The 16,431-nt window shown below is 38.5% G+C and overlaps 1 protein-coding gene across 19 annotated transcripts in view; it reads left to right on the top strand.

The window, feature by feature from the left end:
* Positions 1-16,431, top strand: part of CARMIL1 (capping protein regulator and myosin 1 linker 1) — a 349,557-nt gene that overhangs the window by 203,051 nt on the left and 130,075 nt on the right. For all 19 annotated transcript variants that reach the window (XM_074038752.1, XM_065544339.1, XM_074038747.1 and 16 more), the window contains 4 exons: positions 5,174-5,260; positions 11,337-11,440; positions 14,619-14,696; positions 14,879-14,955. In XM_074038752.1, the coding sequence (XP_073894853.1) occupies positions 5,174-5,260; positions 11,337-11,440; positions 14,619-14,696; positions 14,879-14,955 (346 nt within the window). The remainder of the gene's footprint in view (positions 1-5,173; positions 5,261-11,336; positions 11,441-14,618; positions 14,697-14,878; positions 14,956-16,431) is intronic.

Genomic DNA, 16,431 nt, shown 5'->3' with positions numbered 1-16,431 from the left:
GAGAGAGATTCTGTCTCAAAAAAAAAAAAAAAAAAAGAGAGAGATAAGGTCTTAACAGTTAAGTGGCCAAGAATTCTGAGGAATTTACACAGCAAATGGAATGTGGTTTTGTACCTAAACCTTCCACTCAGGAACTTATTTGGAAACTCTTCAAGAGTTGTATGATATGAATGTTGATGCAGCAAAACTGTTATTTTCACATCTATGTATAGAGGACCAGGCCTGTAGTCTTCTGATTGCTGAGGGGGTTGTGGTAAAGGAGGTTCGAGTATGACTTAGTAAGCAGAGGTATAATGTGTATGAGTAATCCTTCAAATGCTAGTTGCCCTACTGTTCTCTTTCTGCAAGAGCCACACAAGATGGTGAACAGACCACACACATACACAGGCTATTCTTATCCTTGTTGCCAGGCCATGCCTGTTCACCAGCTTGCTCTTGGTCTTCATCTAACACAGTGTTTTTTCAGACTGTGGGTCAAGACCCATTAGCTGGCCGTGAAATCAATTTAATAGTTCATGACAAGCATTTTTTTTTAAAAAAAGCAGTAGAATAGAACAGAAATGTCAGAGTGCGTTGTTTAGGGGAAACTTTGGTTTTAGTTTTCTAATACTAATATATGTACATTTATGCTTTACTTCTCTAAGCATTACAAATTCTGTGTTCTGTTTTTCCTAGTTATCTGTCCCAATTACCTTAGTTCTTATGATTTTAGCCTTTTCAGAAATGTCTGTCCTCACTTCTTCTCCTCACTTTTTTTTTTTTTTTTTTTTTTTTTTGGTGAGACAAGGTCTCACTCTGTTGCCCAGACTGGAGTATAATGGTGCAATAATGGCTCACTGCAACCTCGATTTCCTGGGCTCAGGCCATCCTCCCCACTCAGCCTCCCAAGTAGCTGGGATTGCAGGTGTGCACTGCCACACCTGGCTAATTTTTAAATGTTTTTTGTAGTGATGTGGTCTCACTATGTTGCCCAGGCTCCTCCACTCACTTTATTCCAAATTCGATTATTTCATTTAGACACCATTTAGAATCCTAGCTCTAGTGTTTTTTGTTGACCTGAAGTATGCTCATATTTTTTCCCAGCTATTTGGTGGTGGCTCTGATTTGAGCTTCTAAATAAGACAAGAGACTTATAGATTCTAGGGTTCCTGCTTATTTTTCTTGGTGTTTTAGATCTTTCATGTCTCAGTGTATATCAGTGAGTCCCAGAGTCGAAACACATGGGTTTAATTCCGAGCTTCACAGCTTTCTAGCTAAGTGTTCTTGGACAAGTTACCTACCTTCTCTATACCTCAGCTTCCTTATATTAAAAATATAAATAATAGTACCTACCAAATAAGAATGTTCTAAGGATTAAATGAGATAATTGATATTTTCATGGTTAAACAGGTAAAGCAATATTTTTAAAATGGCATAGATTGGCTGGGCACGGTGGCTCACGCCTGTAATCCTAGCACTCTGGGAGGCCGAAGTTGGTGGATCACGAGGTCAGGAGATCGAGACCATCCTGGCTAACATGGTGAAATCCCGTCTCTACTAAATATACAAAAAATTAGCTGGGCGTGGTGGCACGCACCTGTAGTCTCAGCTACTCGGGAGGCTGAGGCAGGAGAATCCCTTGAACCCTGGAGGAGGAGGTTGCAGTGAGCCGAGATCACACCTCTGCACTCCAGCCTGGGCGACAGAGTGAGCCTCCATCTTGGGGGAAAAAAAAGAAAAAGGCATAGATTTAGATTTTAGGGCATTTAAAAGTTAGAAGTGTTGACTCAATTTTTTCCAGTATCCCTATATTCTTACATTCTTGGTTCCAAGTCTTTTCCTCTCAGCCTTATGTTTGAAATGGAAATACTTCATTGTATCTTGCTTTTTCACTTACTTTTCTTAGCGTTTCTGAACTCTCCAGGAAAGCTATAGAAATGGGTGGAACTGTAAAAATTTTTACTCACCTATGCTCTGACATCTACAACGTTCTAATCTGTATGCTTTCTAACAGAGAAGAGGCCTTTTGTTTCTCCCGGAAGCCACTACCAAGATCAAGAGACAGAATGTTCCCAGTATTCTCCAGACTTACCTTGTGGTTTGCCCCAGTGATTACCAGCCCTGTCCTCTACCACTTGGAAAAGATAACTACTATTCTGACTTCTCTCATGATGGATGAGCTTTGCCTGTTCTTTGCCTATGTACTCCTTTGTGTTTGGCTTCTTTTGCTTCTCTTTATGGAGAGATTTTTTAATAATAGATTTGTTTCCTTGAATAGATAGCGAACTATTGAGATTATTTACTTCTTCTTACATTAGTTTTGGTCTATCATGTTTTTCATAAGGGATTTGTTCCTTTCTATTAAAATGATAGTTTTTTGACTTACAGATTTGTTTATACCCTCAAGTTATAATTCAGTGCCTGTAAGATCTTTACATTCTTTTTTGATTTGATTTTGATAATTTGATCTCTTTCTCATTTATTTATTTTACCAGTCTTGCTGGAGTTTATTAATTTTGTTAGTATTTTTAAAGAACCAACTTTGTTAAATTTACTTATTTTTATGGATGCTATCTATTTAATTGGATTCTTCCCTTTTTCTTATTTTTTTCCTTCCTTCTGTTTACAGAGGTGTGTGAGGATTAATTTGCTATTTTTTGAGATGGATAATTAGATAATTACTTTCCAGTTTTTCATCTTTCTTAAAATATGTATTTAGGTCTATTGATTTATCTTTAGGCATGGCTCTAGTTAGATCCCAAAAATTTTAATACCATAGTTTTTAGATTTAATTCAAAAGATCTTTAAAATTCCCATTGTGATTTTTGGCTCTTTTGTTATTTAGAAATATATTGCTTATGTTATAATTATTTGGGGATTTTCTAATTATCTTATTGTTATAATTCGTATTTTAACTGCAGTAGTGGTAACAGAGAGTGTACAAATATTCTGTGTATGAATTCACAGTACTAAGGAACATTCTATTATTTGTTGAGACTTGCTAAATTTATGGCTCGGTATCTGATTCCTTTTGGAAAATATTCAGTGTGGACTTTGAAGACATGTATTCTGTAGTTACTGGGTACAGCATTTTAAATATATCAATTATATCTTTTTTCATTATGCTTTTGATGGTCTCTATATCTTTACTGACTTTTTCTGTTCATTTATTAGCTACTAATAGAAGTGTGTTGGAAAACTTCTATTATTATATATATGTGTGTGTTTATGTAATAATGTATGTATTTTCCTTTTGTTACTGTCAGATTTACTTTATATATTTTCAGATGATGTTAATGAGAGCATAGATTTAGAGTAATTGTATCTTCTTAATTAATGAAATATTCCATTTATCTTTAGTAATGCTTCTTAAAATTTAAATTGTCTCATTGCAGCTACATCAGATTTCTTTTGGTTAGTGTTTGTAGCATATCTTTTTTCATGCTTTTACGTTCACTTCTGAATACATATATCTCTAGGTGTATCTCTTGAAAACGTTTGATATTTTTATTCAAGTAAATCATCTTTGATTTGTAATTTGAATCTTTATATTTACATAATATTTTTAAATAATACAAATGTAAATTAAATATATTTAATAAATTTATGTTTAATGTAATCATTCAGATATTTGGGTGAAAAGTTGTATTTCTATTTGTTTCCTTTCCTTTTTTTTTTTTTTTTTTGAGACAGAGTTGCTCTGTCACCCAGGCTGGAGTGCAGTGGCACGATCTTGGCTCACTGCAAACCTCCACCGCCTGGGTTCACGCCATTCTCCTGCCTCAGCCTCCCGAGTAGCTGGGACTACCTGCGCCCACCACCACGCCCAACTAATTTTTTGTATTTTTAGTAGAGACAAGGTTTCACCGTGTTAGCCAGGATGGTCTCGATCTTCTGACCTTGTGAGCCGCATGCCTCGGCCTCCCAAAGTGCTGGTCCATTTTTTTATTTGTCCCCTTTTTTCCTCACTTTTTTGCCTTTTAGATTAATCAAGTTTTAACAGTTATTCTGTCTTTCTCCTTTCCTCCATCAACTTGTTAGTCACTTATTATTATTATTTTTTACAAGAGTGTATCAGCTAAATATCAAGGCTGCCCTCTTGTAATTTACAAAATGGATTAGCATATTGAAGTCTCTAGAAATAATCAGATAAAAACCTGTTTAACGTGATTTAATCCAGTGATTTTCAAACTTCTTTGACTGTGGAAACACAGTGGGGAAATAGAGGCTCCCAGAACACCCACTATTCTAGGGGAAACGCCCATGTAGAGGCTTACTCTAGCTGCATGACCTCCATGTTGTTTCTTAGAAGTTGTGATAAGATTTATAGATAATTTGGGGTTCTATAGTAGGACAGCAACCAGCACAGTAATTTCTTCTTGCTGCCTGAAGCTTGAGAATTAGCCTAAGGGAGCAGGAATTAACATTGTTTTAGGAGCCCGCTGAAGAACATGCCCCTGGGGAAATGATGGCTCATCTACAGCAGGAGGTCAGTTGAAGGACCTGTATGAAGGGCATACATTTGTGTATTACTTATTTCCTCCCAGAAAACAGTTTATGCTCATTGCAGTCCTTGGATGGGTGAGCTGGTGTTCTCAATCTCCCACTCTGGTTATTAAATTTAGAAGATACCCGATTTTAAATACTGTAAATTCCTGGTGAGTTATCCAAAGTTACAAAATCTACTTTTAAGAAGTTAAAACATGCTCCGAAGCTCTGAATGAGGTTGTTAGCTGTAAGCCAATTAAGTATAGGAATCCATCTGCCGTTATCAGAATAGTTAATGTTACTCCATTCTTCTTGACAATAATTAAATAGCATACATCTGCTCATCTAGAAGAGCAATCAACCCGTTAAGACAGAGGTTAAAAAGAAAAGGAGTTAACATCCTTTCCAAGAGGATTTGCATTTTAACTAGAACTATGAGAAAAAGAGTGACACTTGGCCCCAAGAAAAGTATCTCCAATGGAAAAGTTTCAGATGTTGTATGCCGAATAAGACATCTTCCCCTTCTCTTACCCTGTAGGTAGGACAGAAAGAAAAGGGGGCTTGATGGTAAATGGTTAGAAAACAAAGTCTGATATTAGAAAGAAAAATATGATCACTTCATTCAGAATCAAAATTAATTTTCATTCATTGTAGAAAATGCAATTCCGAGAACTTGAAAATTCTAATCGCTTTTTTCCTTTCTCAGGTGTGTCCTCTTTAAGTATTCAATTTGCCAAACTCCCGAAGGGATTAAAGCATTTAAATTTATCTAAAACCTCACTATCACCTAAAGGTACAGTATTTCTTATTTACCTAACAATGTGTCTGAAATAGTTCTGCTGCGCCTGCTACCTTAGTTAGAATTATTTGTAAATGTACTTACATTTAAAAATATATCTATTATATTACTCTGGCAGTTTGAAGATAAAGACATTATGTAATTCAGTGTTTGATGCTCTGAAGTGAAATGCTGTCAGTGTAGAGAATAATTTTGATATGTACATGCAGTCTTTAACTTTTAAAACTTTGAGTCAGGGAACACTCTCCTGTCTGCCTCTATCCTCCTGCCTCACATTCCTAGATGCACCTGGTTGTGTTTATCTTGGTTCAACAAGTTGGCCTTTCTAACTGTCAGACAGACTGTCTGCTTTACAGAAAACTGTTGGGCCTAACTGCTGTAGCTCCCCTCTTTGTAGTTCTGTCTTTAGAGATTTCCTTATCTTCTCTCCAGGTGAGTTCATAAGTTCACTCACCTTCATTTTTTCCATCAAATCCTGTCAATTCTGTTATTATTTTGCCACAGCAGCACCACAATAATAATATTAGAAATTATCCTGCATTCATTGTGCCTTTGTATATCTTCACATTTTGCCCTGGATGCCTGAAAAAAAATTTTTTAATCTCCAAATATTCTCAGAGAGGTTCAGTTTGTTTTATAAAACTGTTTATCTGTGATAAACTCTGCTGAGATGTGTTCCCTGTTCCCAAGGCCACACAGAATCAATGACTGTTCCCTTTGTATTCAAGATCACATATGTAACATTATTGTATAAATATTGTGTCTTTCCTGCTACACTGGGGCTCTCCTTGTGGCCTGTGCTTCTCTCATCTTTTTATCTGCAGCACCTGGCACTGTGCCTGGACTACTGTTTAACAAAAGTTTCTTGAACATCTTGCCATTTCTTAAGAAAGTCACTGTCTTTTGGAAACAGTATGTATAGTGGTTGAAAGTGTCAGTTCTGTAGTCAGATTGCCCAAGGTTGAATTCTGACTTTTATTCTCACATGTCATGCATTTATATATAATGTCTTTGTTCCCAGGTGCCTCATTTGTAGGACAGAAATAACAGTATCTTATTTCTACACAGGTAGTTAGAGTTGAATGATTTAATATACGTACAGTATGGTTTCTGTCACAAAGTGCTTAGTAAACTGCGACCGTCACCCCCACCAGTACCAGCACCAGCACCACCACCACCACCATCATCATAATTATCATCATCCTGAGCTGTCTTATGTTTTTATATGCCTCAGTTTCTACCTGGAGCAACCTTAGTGTCCTTACCTGGAATGTCTCATGAAGTACCATGCATCCTATGCAGATTCGGCTTCTATCTCTGTCTCAAAAAAAAAAAAAAAATTATTGGAGGTGGATTTTTATTTTAATTTTATTTTTTTAGAAGACAGGTTCTTGCTGTGTCACCCAGGCTGGAGTGCAGTGGTACGATCTTGGCTTATTGCAGCCTCCACCTCCTGTGCTCAAGTGATCCTGCTGCCTCAGCCCCCCAAGTAGCTGGGACCACAAACACGCACTACCACACCCAGCTAATTTTTTTGTAGAGACAGGGTTTCCATGTTCCCAGGCTGGTCTCAAACTCCTGAGCTCAAGTGATCTGCCTGCCTCAGCCTCCCAAAGTGCTGGGATTACATGCATGAGCTCCTGCACCTGGCTGCTTCTATCTCACTTTCTCTTTGAAACGTTCTCAGACAACCTCCTCTCACCACACCTTGTATGACTAGATGCCCCTTTCTCTGTGTTCCATAGCTCTTTGTAAATTCCTCTATCTTAGCATGTGTCCATCGCATTTGATTGTGCCTTAGCCTGTATATTTCTGAATAATAAGGGCTTTGCCTCATTCGTTGCTGTGTCCTAGCACTTCTCAGTCTCTCACTGAATGTGCCTTGGATAAATGAGTAAAGCAAAGTCATCCCTTGATGATTTTATATCCATACCATCATACATTATTCTGAACATGCAGTTAAATTAAGAATGGTTTGAAATTGAGATTAGTTCCATAAGTACCATGATTTTATGTGCACACATTTATACACACATATTTAAGATTGAGGCATGAAAATACATTACCAAAGGGATTTCCCCGGGAGTCATTGTTTTCGGACCTAGTGCCTAAAGCCATCTACAGATCTTACAGCTAAGTTTAACTCCTTTACATTATCACTGTTCTACTTCAGCAAATCCATTTTATATAAACCTTTTTCTGATCATTATCAATGTAGTACACGTTTATGGTAAAGATTTAGAAGATACTAAAAAGTATAAATAACAAGGCAGACCGCCTCTGAAGTCCCTTGTTCCTTAGTCATTTGTATTTCTTTTAGGGAAATCACTAAGTTTATATCCTTTGTTAGTTTTCTGTTTATAGTGTTAATCTTTTTTAAAAAAGTTTATATGACTTCTGTACATATTAAAAGCATTCATTATTTATTGTGTGCTCCATAGGTCTAGTTTAAGTCTTTTATAAGATAGAGTGGTTTTAAAAAACCTGATTATATGAATTGCATCTGTAATTCTAGCCACCCCGGAGGCTGAGGTGGGAAGATGCTTGAGCCCAGGAGTTTCGGGTTGCAGTGAGCTATGACAGTGCCACCGCACTGCAGCATGGGTGACAGAGTGAGAACCTGTCTCTTTAGAAAACAAAAACAGAAAACTGGTTATATTAATAATCCTTGATTATATTTATTTTAATTCATTTGTTCATTACTATGTAACAAATAAAAGGATGTAGTGATCATTTATCCTTCCGAGGGCAAGTTTGGTTCTGAGGACCTTCAGTGCCACCTCTCCCTGATGTCCCTGTCCCTTTTAGAGTGGTAACAGTGGGGAGGTCCTATGGGCAAAGCTGGGCTTCTTCACCTCCTTATGATGAGGACAGCTCCACATTGCCTATACCCTTTACAAATAAGGGTCCTCCCATTTATCTCTTACTTGCAATAAAATATGTATATATTACAATATGTGTTTTAAGAATTAGCATTGTTTTATAACATGACTTGAAGAATTTTTATCTTATTTTATTTTAGTTTATTTAGACGGAGTCTCGCTCTGTCGCTCAGGCTGGAGTGCAGTTGCATGATCTTGGCTCACTGCATCCACTGCCTCCAGGGTTCAAGCGATTCTCTTGCCTCAGCCTCCCAGGTATCTGGGATTATTGGCATGTGCCACCATGCCCAGCTAATTTTTGTATTTTTAGTAGAGACAAGTTTTCGCGGTGTTGGCTAGGCTGATCTCAAATTCCTGACCTCAGGTGATCCATCTGCCTCAGCTTCCCAAAGTGCTGAGATTACAGGCAGGAGCCACCATGCCCAGCCTGAGTAATTTCAAATTGCCCTAGAACAAAAATATCTTGAAATGTTTGTTTACTTTTTTAAAAAAATTGACTTCTTGAAGTATTTTACATAGGATCTGAAAGATTCGCAGATTTAAAATGACTGGAGTTACATTGCAGTGTTAAGCTTCTGGTGAATCAGACTGGCATTTATATTCATGGCTCGATAACGCAAGACAGATTAAAAAAAAAAAAAAAAAACAACTCCCCATGACATCGCCACTGCCTCCAAATACCCTTTCTTTATCTCAGATGTTAACTAACTGATAGTTTTCTGGATTTCTAGCAAATGTCCTGCTGGTTGCCAGATTATGTCAAGGCAGAGCCATCTGGTACCACCTTTTTCCAGCTGTAAACACTACAATAATAAATAACAGAGAATGGTCAAAATCGCTAGACAGCCAGAATCGAGAAAGGCATGTAAATGTGTTTAGTCAGGGCTATAAGAGCCTTGATTTTTTTTCAGGTCTATACTTTATAATTCTCCACTCTTCGTGGGCTTATTAACACAGGCCTCCTGTGAACATGGGCTCAGGGGGCAGGAGAGGAAATCCTTCGTGCTGTTTCAGTAGCATGAAGCTGAGCTGATAACATGATGCTCTCTCGAGTCTATTCAGATGTTGGACAACTGCCAAGTGCCCGCACTTGTCAAGGAGCATTTTGCTGTCAGGACTAATTTAGCCTTCTATTTTTGGAATTTATTTATTGAGTTTTGTTATACCTCAGTAAGGAAATGACTTTACAAATGATTTTCTTGATGAGAATCTGATATTGGCCCTATGTTTTGGACTCAATTATTCCATTAAAAAATACATTAATACTAATATCAGGACAAACTAAAGGAAGTTAGTCATTTAAACAGTTATAGAAGATAACCTCCAGAAAATAACCTTTTGTTATAAGCCACCGTACATTCCTCTTATCTAACACAATTAATCACATTTCCTGCTTCTCTACTGCCAAGCTCTTGTTCTTGCCCCATTGATAGTTACTGCCTCTCTGGATAGTGATTATTCAGCTGTCTGTGTCTCCCGCTCCACTGGCCTTCAGCAAGTAAGATGGTATCTCAGAAGACCCTGCCTGGTGCACAGTAGGATTTCAGTAAAGGTTTATTGAAATGAATATTCCTTGTGTAGCACTGACTTTTCATTGCAGAGTCTAAGTAAGTTTTTCCCTAATGGTCTTTGCAATTTTTGAGGGTAAAAAGAAAAAGATCTTATTTATATTTATCTCCTAATTCCCAGCATTTGATTAGCGTTTAGTAAATGGTGAGTTGACAGCCAAGAAGTTCTTTGCACTTAAATATTTTTTATTCGAAGTCTCGGTCTCCTGTATACCCACCCAAATGTGCGCCCACTTTGAGAAATGGCTCAGTAACCTTTATCAGACACACACTAGAATCAGTTTATTATAACTCTCTGAAGTTGGGGAAGACAATGGCCTCTTTATCAGCCCCACACTGAACGTTCTAAGCTCACATCAGGGAGGTGCTCCAGTGGGAGGCTTTACCTGCAACCCATAGCCCTTGTAGTACCCTCATCAGATCCTGCTGCTATGACCAGAACTGTCTCTTACTGGCAGCCCTGACCTTGGCCCCTCTTCTCCATGAAGGGTCTGCCCAAATGTGGAGGGGAAAGAAAACCTTTTCCTGGTTCTCTTTAGAGTAGGTTGACTTACTTGAGTCTCAGTTTGATAGGTTGAGATTTTCAAAAAATTTTGCTGAAAACTAAGGAAAACAAAATACTTTATAAAAGTGTACCCAATTAAGAAATAGCCATATTTCTAAAGTATATAATTTGGAACCATGGACTTTTGGGTAGAAACACGAAGAGCTTTGCTATCTCTTACATTCCCATTATGCTAAGTAAAATCATCAGTGCTGTGGTGAGTGATTGAGTCTCAGTGAGTGATTAGACCCTTCTGGGCTCCCATTTGATAATGACACACCTCAAAGAGCTCCTATTCCCTTCTGAAAAGAAGTGGCCCACTAGACAACCATGACTAGCGGGCCCATCAATAATTGTTACCCACCTATAAGAGAACTTCGTTCTATCCATACAGAATAAGCAGCCTCCTCACATATTCATTATTTGTTTTCTGAGGTGGATTTGTCAGTTTAGTTCAGTTTATGTTAACTTGAGCCATTTATGTTTGTGTGTAAAGAGTGTATAGAATGTTAATTATACATTTTTCCTTATGATTGCATCTTACATGGTATACAGATCATCTCCTGATTCTTTGTGAAATCCATTTTAATCCAAATGTTTCCTTGAATGTAATACATTTAAGAAGAGCTGTATACTTCTCTTTTTAACTTCCCAATACTTTAAATAGCCTAAATTATCTGAATTTGGACAGGCATCGTTTAAATACCAGGCACTAACTCAAGAATCACCTGGCAGGATTAAGAGAAGGATAAACATTGTCAACTAGATTGCTTTCATCATTCTAAGGCTTCGGATTAAAATCCTTTCTGTCCTTGGACACATCAGAAGACATGGAGCAAAGGGAAACCAATTCATTACTCCTTCCGATTCAGTGAGGGGGTTGTATCTTTGACCAACCTGTTCTTCCTGAGGGTGTGTCAAAAGGAGACACAATCATAGCGCCACCTTTCGGGGACAGTGCTCATGGTTAACCTCAGTCCTGCAATTTGATGGAACTGTTGGGCCATTTATAGAAACACAAACCTCATTTTGTTTCCTGGAGTGCAAACCGAGCCTGGATTTTCTTGATGTTGCAGGGGTGAACAGCCTTTCTCAGTCACTCAGTGCCAATCCATTGACCGCCTCTACCCTTGTCCATCTCGACCTCTCAGGGAACGTCCTTCGTGGAGATGACCTCTCAGTAAGTTTTTCTTTCTTTATTCCATCTTTGAAGAAGCTGTGTTTAGTAAGCCTGGAATAATTCTAAACGTGACTTTGTAGCGTGTTTCCCTGCCTCTCTCTTTAGCATGACACCTTTGAATTATTTAGTTACGAGCTTACGAAGTGTTTTACTGAAAATTCCAGAGCCTTCATTAATTAAATGTCATATATCACCACAATTTTTTTTTTCTCATTTAATGATGCTGAAGTTCACATTTTTTTTGGAAGTAATGCTGTTGAAGAATTTTTTTTCTTCATTTAAAAACATTAGCTTACAGGGGCCGGGCGTAGTGGCTCACACCTGTAATCCCAGCACTTTGGGAGGCTGAGGCAGGCAGATCACGAGGTCAGGAGATGGAGACCAGCCTGGCCAACATGGTGAAACCCCATCTCTACTAAAAATACATAAATTAGCCAGGCATGGTGGCATGTGCCTGTAGTCCCAGGTACTCAGGAGGCTGAGGCAGGAGAAGCGCTTGAACCCCGGAGGTGGAGGTTGCAGTGAGCCGAGATTACGCCACTGCACTCCAGCCAGGGCGACAGCATGAGTCTCCGTATCAAACAATAACAACAACAACAAAAACCCCTTAGCTTACAGGTTAAAATTGCCTGGTAGGGAAGATTGGGGACATAAACTGAACTTTCTCATTATTTTTATTGTTACTGGGAAGATTGATTTTTTTTATAGGTTACAATTGAAAGGGAGTATTGGGAGAAACCTGAGCACTTGTCTATTCTGTGAATAAAATAGGGAGAAGAGTGGTCTACACATAACCTGGGGCCATTTCTTCAGAGTTTGAGTGTGAAGACAAAAACTACTCCCTCAATTATAATAAAATTGTTGATGTAACTGAATCAATAATGTAATATTTGGCAGATCTTTGACACAGTGGATTAGGTATGATCTCATTTCCATATGAGGCGAATGATCCCCTCTGGTCACCAAGATAGAATTTAGAAGAATTGTTTCTTTAACAACATGGCCCACACCCAGTGGCCATCTTTGGAGGGCCTTAATTTGCAATCCACTGCTTTGCCACAGGGCTGAAAAACACTGTGAAATTTATTCTTACTTCTCTTGTTTTGGTTTACCTGTAAGGCAGGAAGTACAAATGAAGGCCTTTTTGTATTTTTTTTCCTTTTCCTCTCCCTTGCACTTAAAATTATTTAAATAATACTTGATTCCTGGTGTGCCATGATTTTTCAATTCATTTTCCAGTTTCTGTTGTTACCTTCACTGACGGTTCATAAATCTGCTCCCTCCCAAAATAAAACAAGGAGGCCAATATGAAACCACCAAAATAATACTGTGGCAAAGTAGAAGAATAGAGGGAAGGGTGAAAGGAGAGGCTAAAGATTATTAAGATTCAGCTAAAATAGGAACATTAATAGTCACCTAAAACAACAAAATAGCTCAAGATTTCTTTTTCTGGCCAGGGTGGGTCCTATTGTAGCTTGCTTCTGGGGAGTGGAACGATGAGGCCTGAGTGAGATTGGGCTGGAAGGGAGAGTGGTTGAGAAAGATGAAAGTTCCAGGAGCCTGGTGGCAGGTGCAGGAGTTTACCTGACCCTGTGCCCTCAGGGAAAGCAGCCTAACAGGGCCTGGCCTCTTTGGAGAAGTGTGGCCAAATAGTCTTGTCACCATTTCATGGTGATAAGAGCTCCCCCAGCTGGTGGCTGGGAGCAAAGCCACAGTAAACTTAAAAGTCTTGAGACAATTTTTGCCAGGCAAACAGAGAGAGAGGCAGAGGATCTTCATGTGAGAGCAAAATGACTTTTCTGAATCAAAACTTTTCATAATGAAATCCATTCTATGGCTGGGTACAGTGGCTCACACCTAGAATTCCAGCACTTTTGGAGGCTAAGGCAGGTGATCTCTGGGGTCCAGGAGTTTGTGACCAGCCTGGACAACATGGTGAAACCCTATCTCTACAAAAAATACAAAAATTAGCCAGGTGTGGTGTCACATGCATGTAGTCCCAGCTACTCAGGAGGTTCAGGTGGAGGATGGCTTGAGCCCGGGAGTGGAGGTTGCGGTGAGCCAAGATCATACCACTGCACTCCAGTGTGGGCAACAGAGCCAGACCCTGTCTTAAAATAAATAAGTAAATAAATAAATAAGAAGAAAGAAAGAAAGGAAGGAAGGGAGGGAGGGAGGGAGGGAGGGAGGATGGGAAGGGAGGGGAGAAAGAAAAGTCATTCTATGTGTATGGTTATTTTAAAGTGTTAAGTGTTTATAGGCTATTTTTTTTTGCTCTTCTGAATTCCTTGATAGGATTCTTCTGAAGCACCATATAGCCGAACTGCTGCACATAGTAAATGTTTGCAAGCACATACTCAGTATAAGCTTGCTTGTTTTTGCAAGTATCCAGTGGTATCCAGTGAAGCAGAGGAGAATTAAGCTATTTGCCTGGTAGCAGGGAGCTTGGACTCAGTTTCTTATGGGTGGGCTCTGGCAGTTGCTACACATACAGGGTAATTCCAGAACAACATCTCTGTTGATGTTCAACATCTCAGTTGAACTGATCTGTTGATCAGTTTCATTATTTTGATGGCCTTGAATGGGAGGACTGGGGAAATTTAGGCATTGTGACCCCCTGAAACTGGAAGTGTCTTAGCTATTAGTGAAAACTTTTACAATGCACTCATATTACTGCCAAGTCATTCTTGTTAGCTTTGAGAAGTAACTAAGGGTAGGAAAATCATTATGTTGAACAGAAGAGAGGATAGCCTGAGACCATCTTATGGTTCAAATTCAGATTCGTAGTTCTGCAAACACTTTCAAAAGTGATTAGCATTTTGATAGAGTGACTGCAGTCCAGGTGGTATTTTAATCTCAGGAGTTAAAATGAATTAGCACTGTTCCAAAATTGTATAATAAAAATTAAACTAATCAGGAAAACTAAGTCATGTGTAACAAAATGGGGGTTTGGTTTTCAAGATTCCATTTGGCCTTTTTTACTCAAACATAATTTTAACTATTCTTGGGATTTTCACATCAGGGAATGTAAAGGAATGACAGAAAATTCTGGTAATCCCCTTGGGAAGAGCAGAGAATGGTCTAAGAAATTCTGGCAACTTCCTTTTAAAACATTAACTTGCATTGTGTGTATATGTGTTTCTAGAATCCTAACATGTATCTTTTATTTTTTTTCCAGCACATGTACAATTTTTTGGCCCAGCCAAATGCCATTGCTCATCTGGATTTATCCAATACCGAATGTTCCCTGGACATGGTAAATTTAATATACACACACACACACACACACACACACACACACACACACACACACACACACATATATTGCTCTGAGGGGTCTCAGAAGAGCTATTTAGATGGGATGTAGGGGACCTCTAATAAAAGATTCTCCTGGACCTAGAAATATTTGAAAAGAAGAGTACCTTATTTCTTTTTCAGGTCTGTGGAGCTCTTCTCCGTGGATGCCTTCAATATTTAGCTGTGCTCAACCTCTCCAGAACTGTCTTCTCTCACCGGTATAGATTTATTTCTGCTCTCATTGTCATCTGGAAGTGTCTTTTTCTGAGAAAAACTTGTAGTGATAAGGAAAACGGAGTGATAAAGGGTGAATATTGTGTATGAAAGAAGGTGGCTTTAAGCATTATTTATGAATGTTAGGCCTTGAACATTTTTGTTAATGTAGGTTAATGTTCTTATCAATAATTTCAGCCTGCCTACGTGAACTATGTGATAGCGCAGTATTTCTCATATGTGGTCAGGCAATCTGTCTTAATATGGGAAAAACCCTTTTAGAAACTTTTATAGTTATTTTGCATGAATGAGGTTGGATATAGGTATAAACTACTTTTGGAGAGTAAAGAGAATAGTTATCTCAAAGTCATGCAATTTTACTTGTAGAAGTAATTGAGGGCCAGTCTGACTACTTCACTTATATACTCCTGACTATAATTGTTTGCAGAATAAGGCAGTAGATTAGAAGCAACAAGGATTCACAAAGAGTAGCAACTTAGAATGCAAAGAGACTGTAGAGGAATTATCAGAGGAATTATGAAGAGTACATGGGTTGTGGCCGGGCGCGGTGGCTCAAGCCTGTAATCCCAGCACTTTGGGAGGCCGAGACGGGCGGATCACGAGGTCAGGAGATCGAGACCATCCTGGCTAACCCGGTAAAACCCCGTCTCTACTAAAAAATACAAAAAACTAGCCGGGCGAGGTGGCGGGCGCCTGTAGTCCCAGCTACTCGGGAGGCTGAGGCAGGAGAATGGCGTGAACCCGGGAGGCGGAGCTTGCAGTGAGCTGAGATCCGGCCACTGCACTCCAGCCCGGGCGACAGAGCGAGACTCCGTCTCAAAAAAAAAAAAAAAAGAGTACATGGGTTGTATAGGTATGGAATCTGGGAATATCTAAATAATTAATACAGTTCAACACTTAGCATTTATAATTATGACCATAAATTATAAATATATTTAGTTATTATATGCTTTTAAATAATATGGGTATTGGTTAATATTAGAAATATTTTTATTTTTGCTAATTTGTAAAGGCCTTATATATTTAAAAGGATAACCCTCACTTATTTGGAAAATTCAGTTTTGTAGCATGCTTTATTCCATAATTGTGCCTCGCAAATCAATTACTTTGTATATTAAAGTACTATTTTTTTATTACTTCAATATTGATTAAATCTTTACAGTAGCAAAAATATGCCACAAATACCTCCATAGATTAAAGTTAGGGAGTGTTACGTCTGAAAATATAATGGTGGGAAAAGTAGAATTTTCCATGGTAACTATATTTTGGGGAACATTTGAGAGTTTTAATTGAAACCTAGTCAACTCATATATTTGAAGCCAGCTTATAAAGCCATGCTTTGGTGGAGCAGTAATTGACTGGGGAACTGGGTTACAAGATGAAAGCACAGACTATAAAGGTTTTTGTATAATCAGCACTTTTGAGTTCACAATACTGTGAATTCTGTGATGACTGGTCTT

The sequence above is a fragment of the Macaca fascicularis genome, chromosome 4 (genome assembly GCF_037993035.2).
Source record: "Macaca fascicularis isolate 582-1 chromosome 4, T2T-MFA8v1.1".
Lineage (NCBI taxonomy): Eukaryota > Metazoa > Chordata > Mammalia > Primates > Cercopithecidae > Macaca > Macaca fascicularis.
Note: the sequence above shows the minus strand (reverse complement) of the source record. Positions and strands in the feature narration are given on the sequence as shown.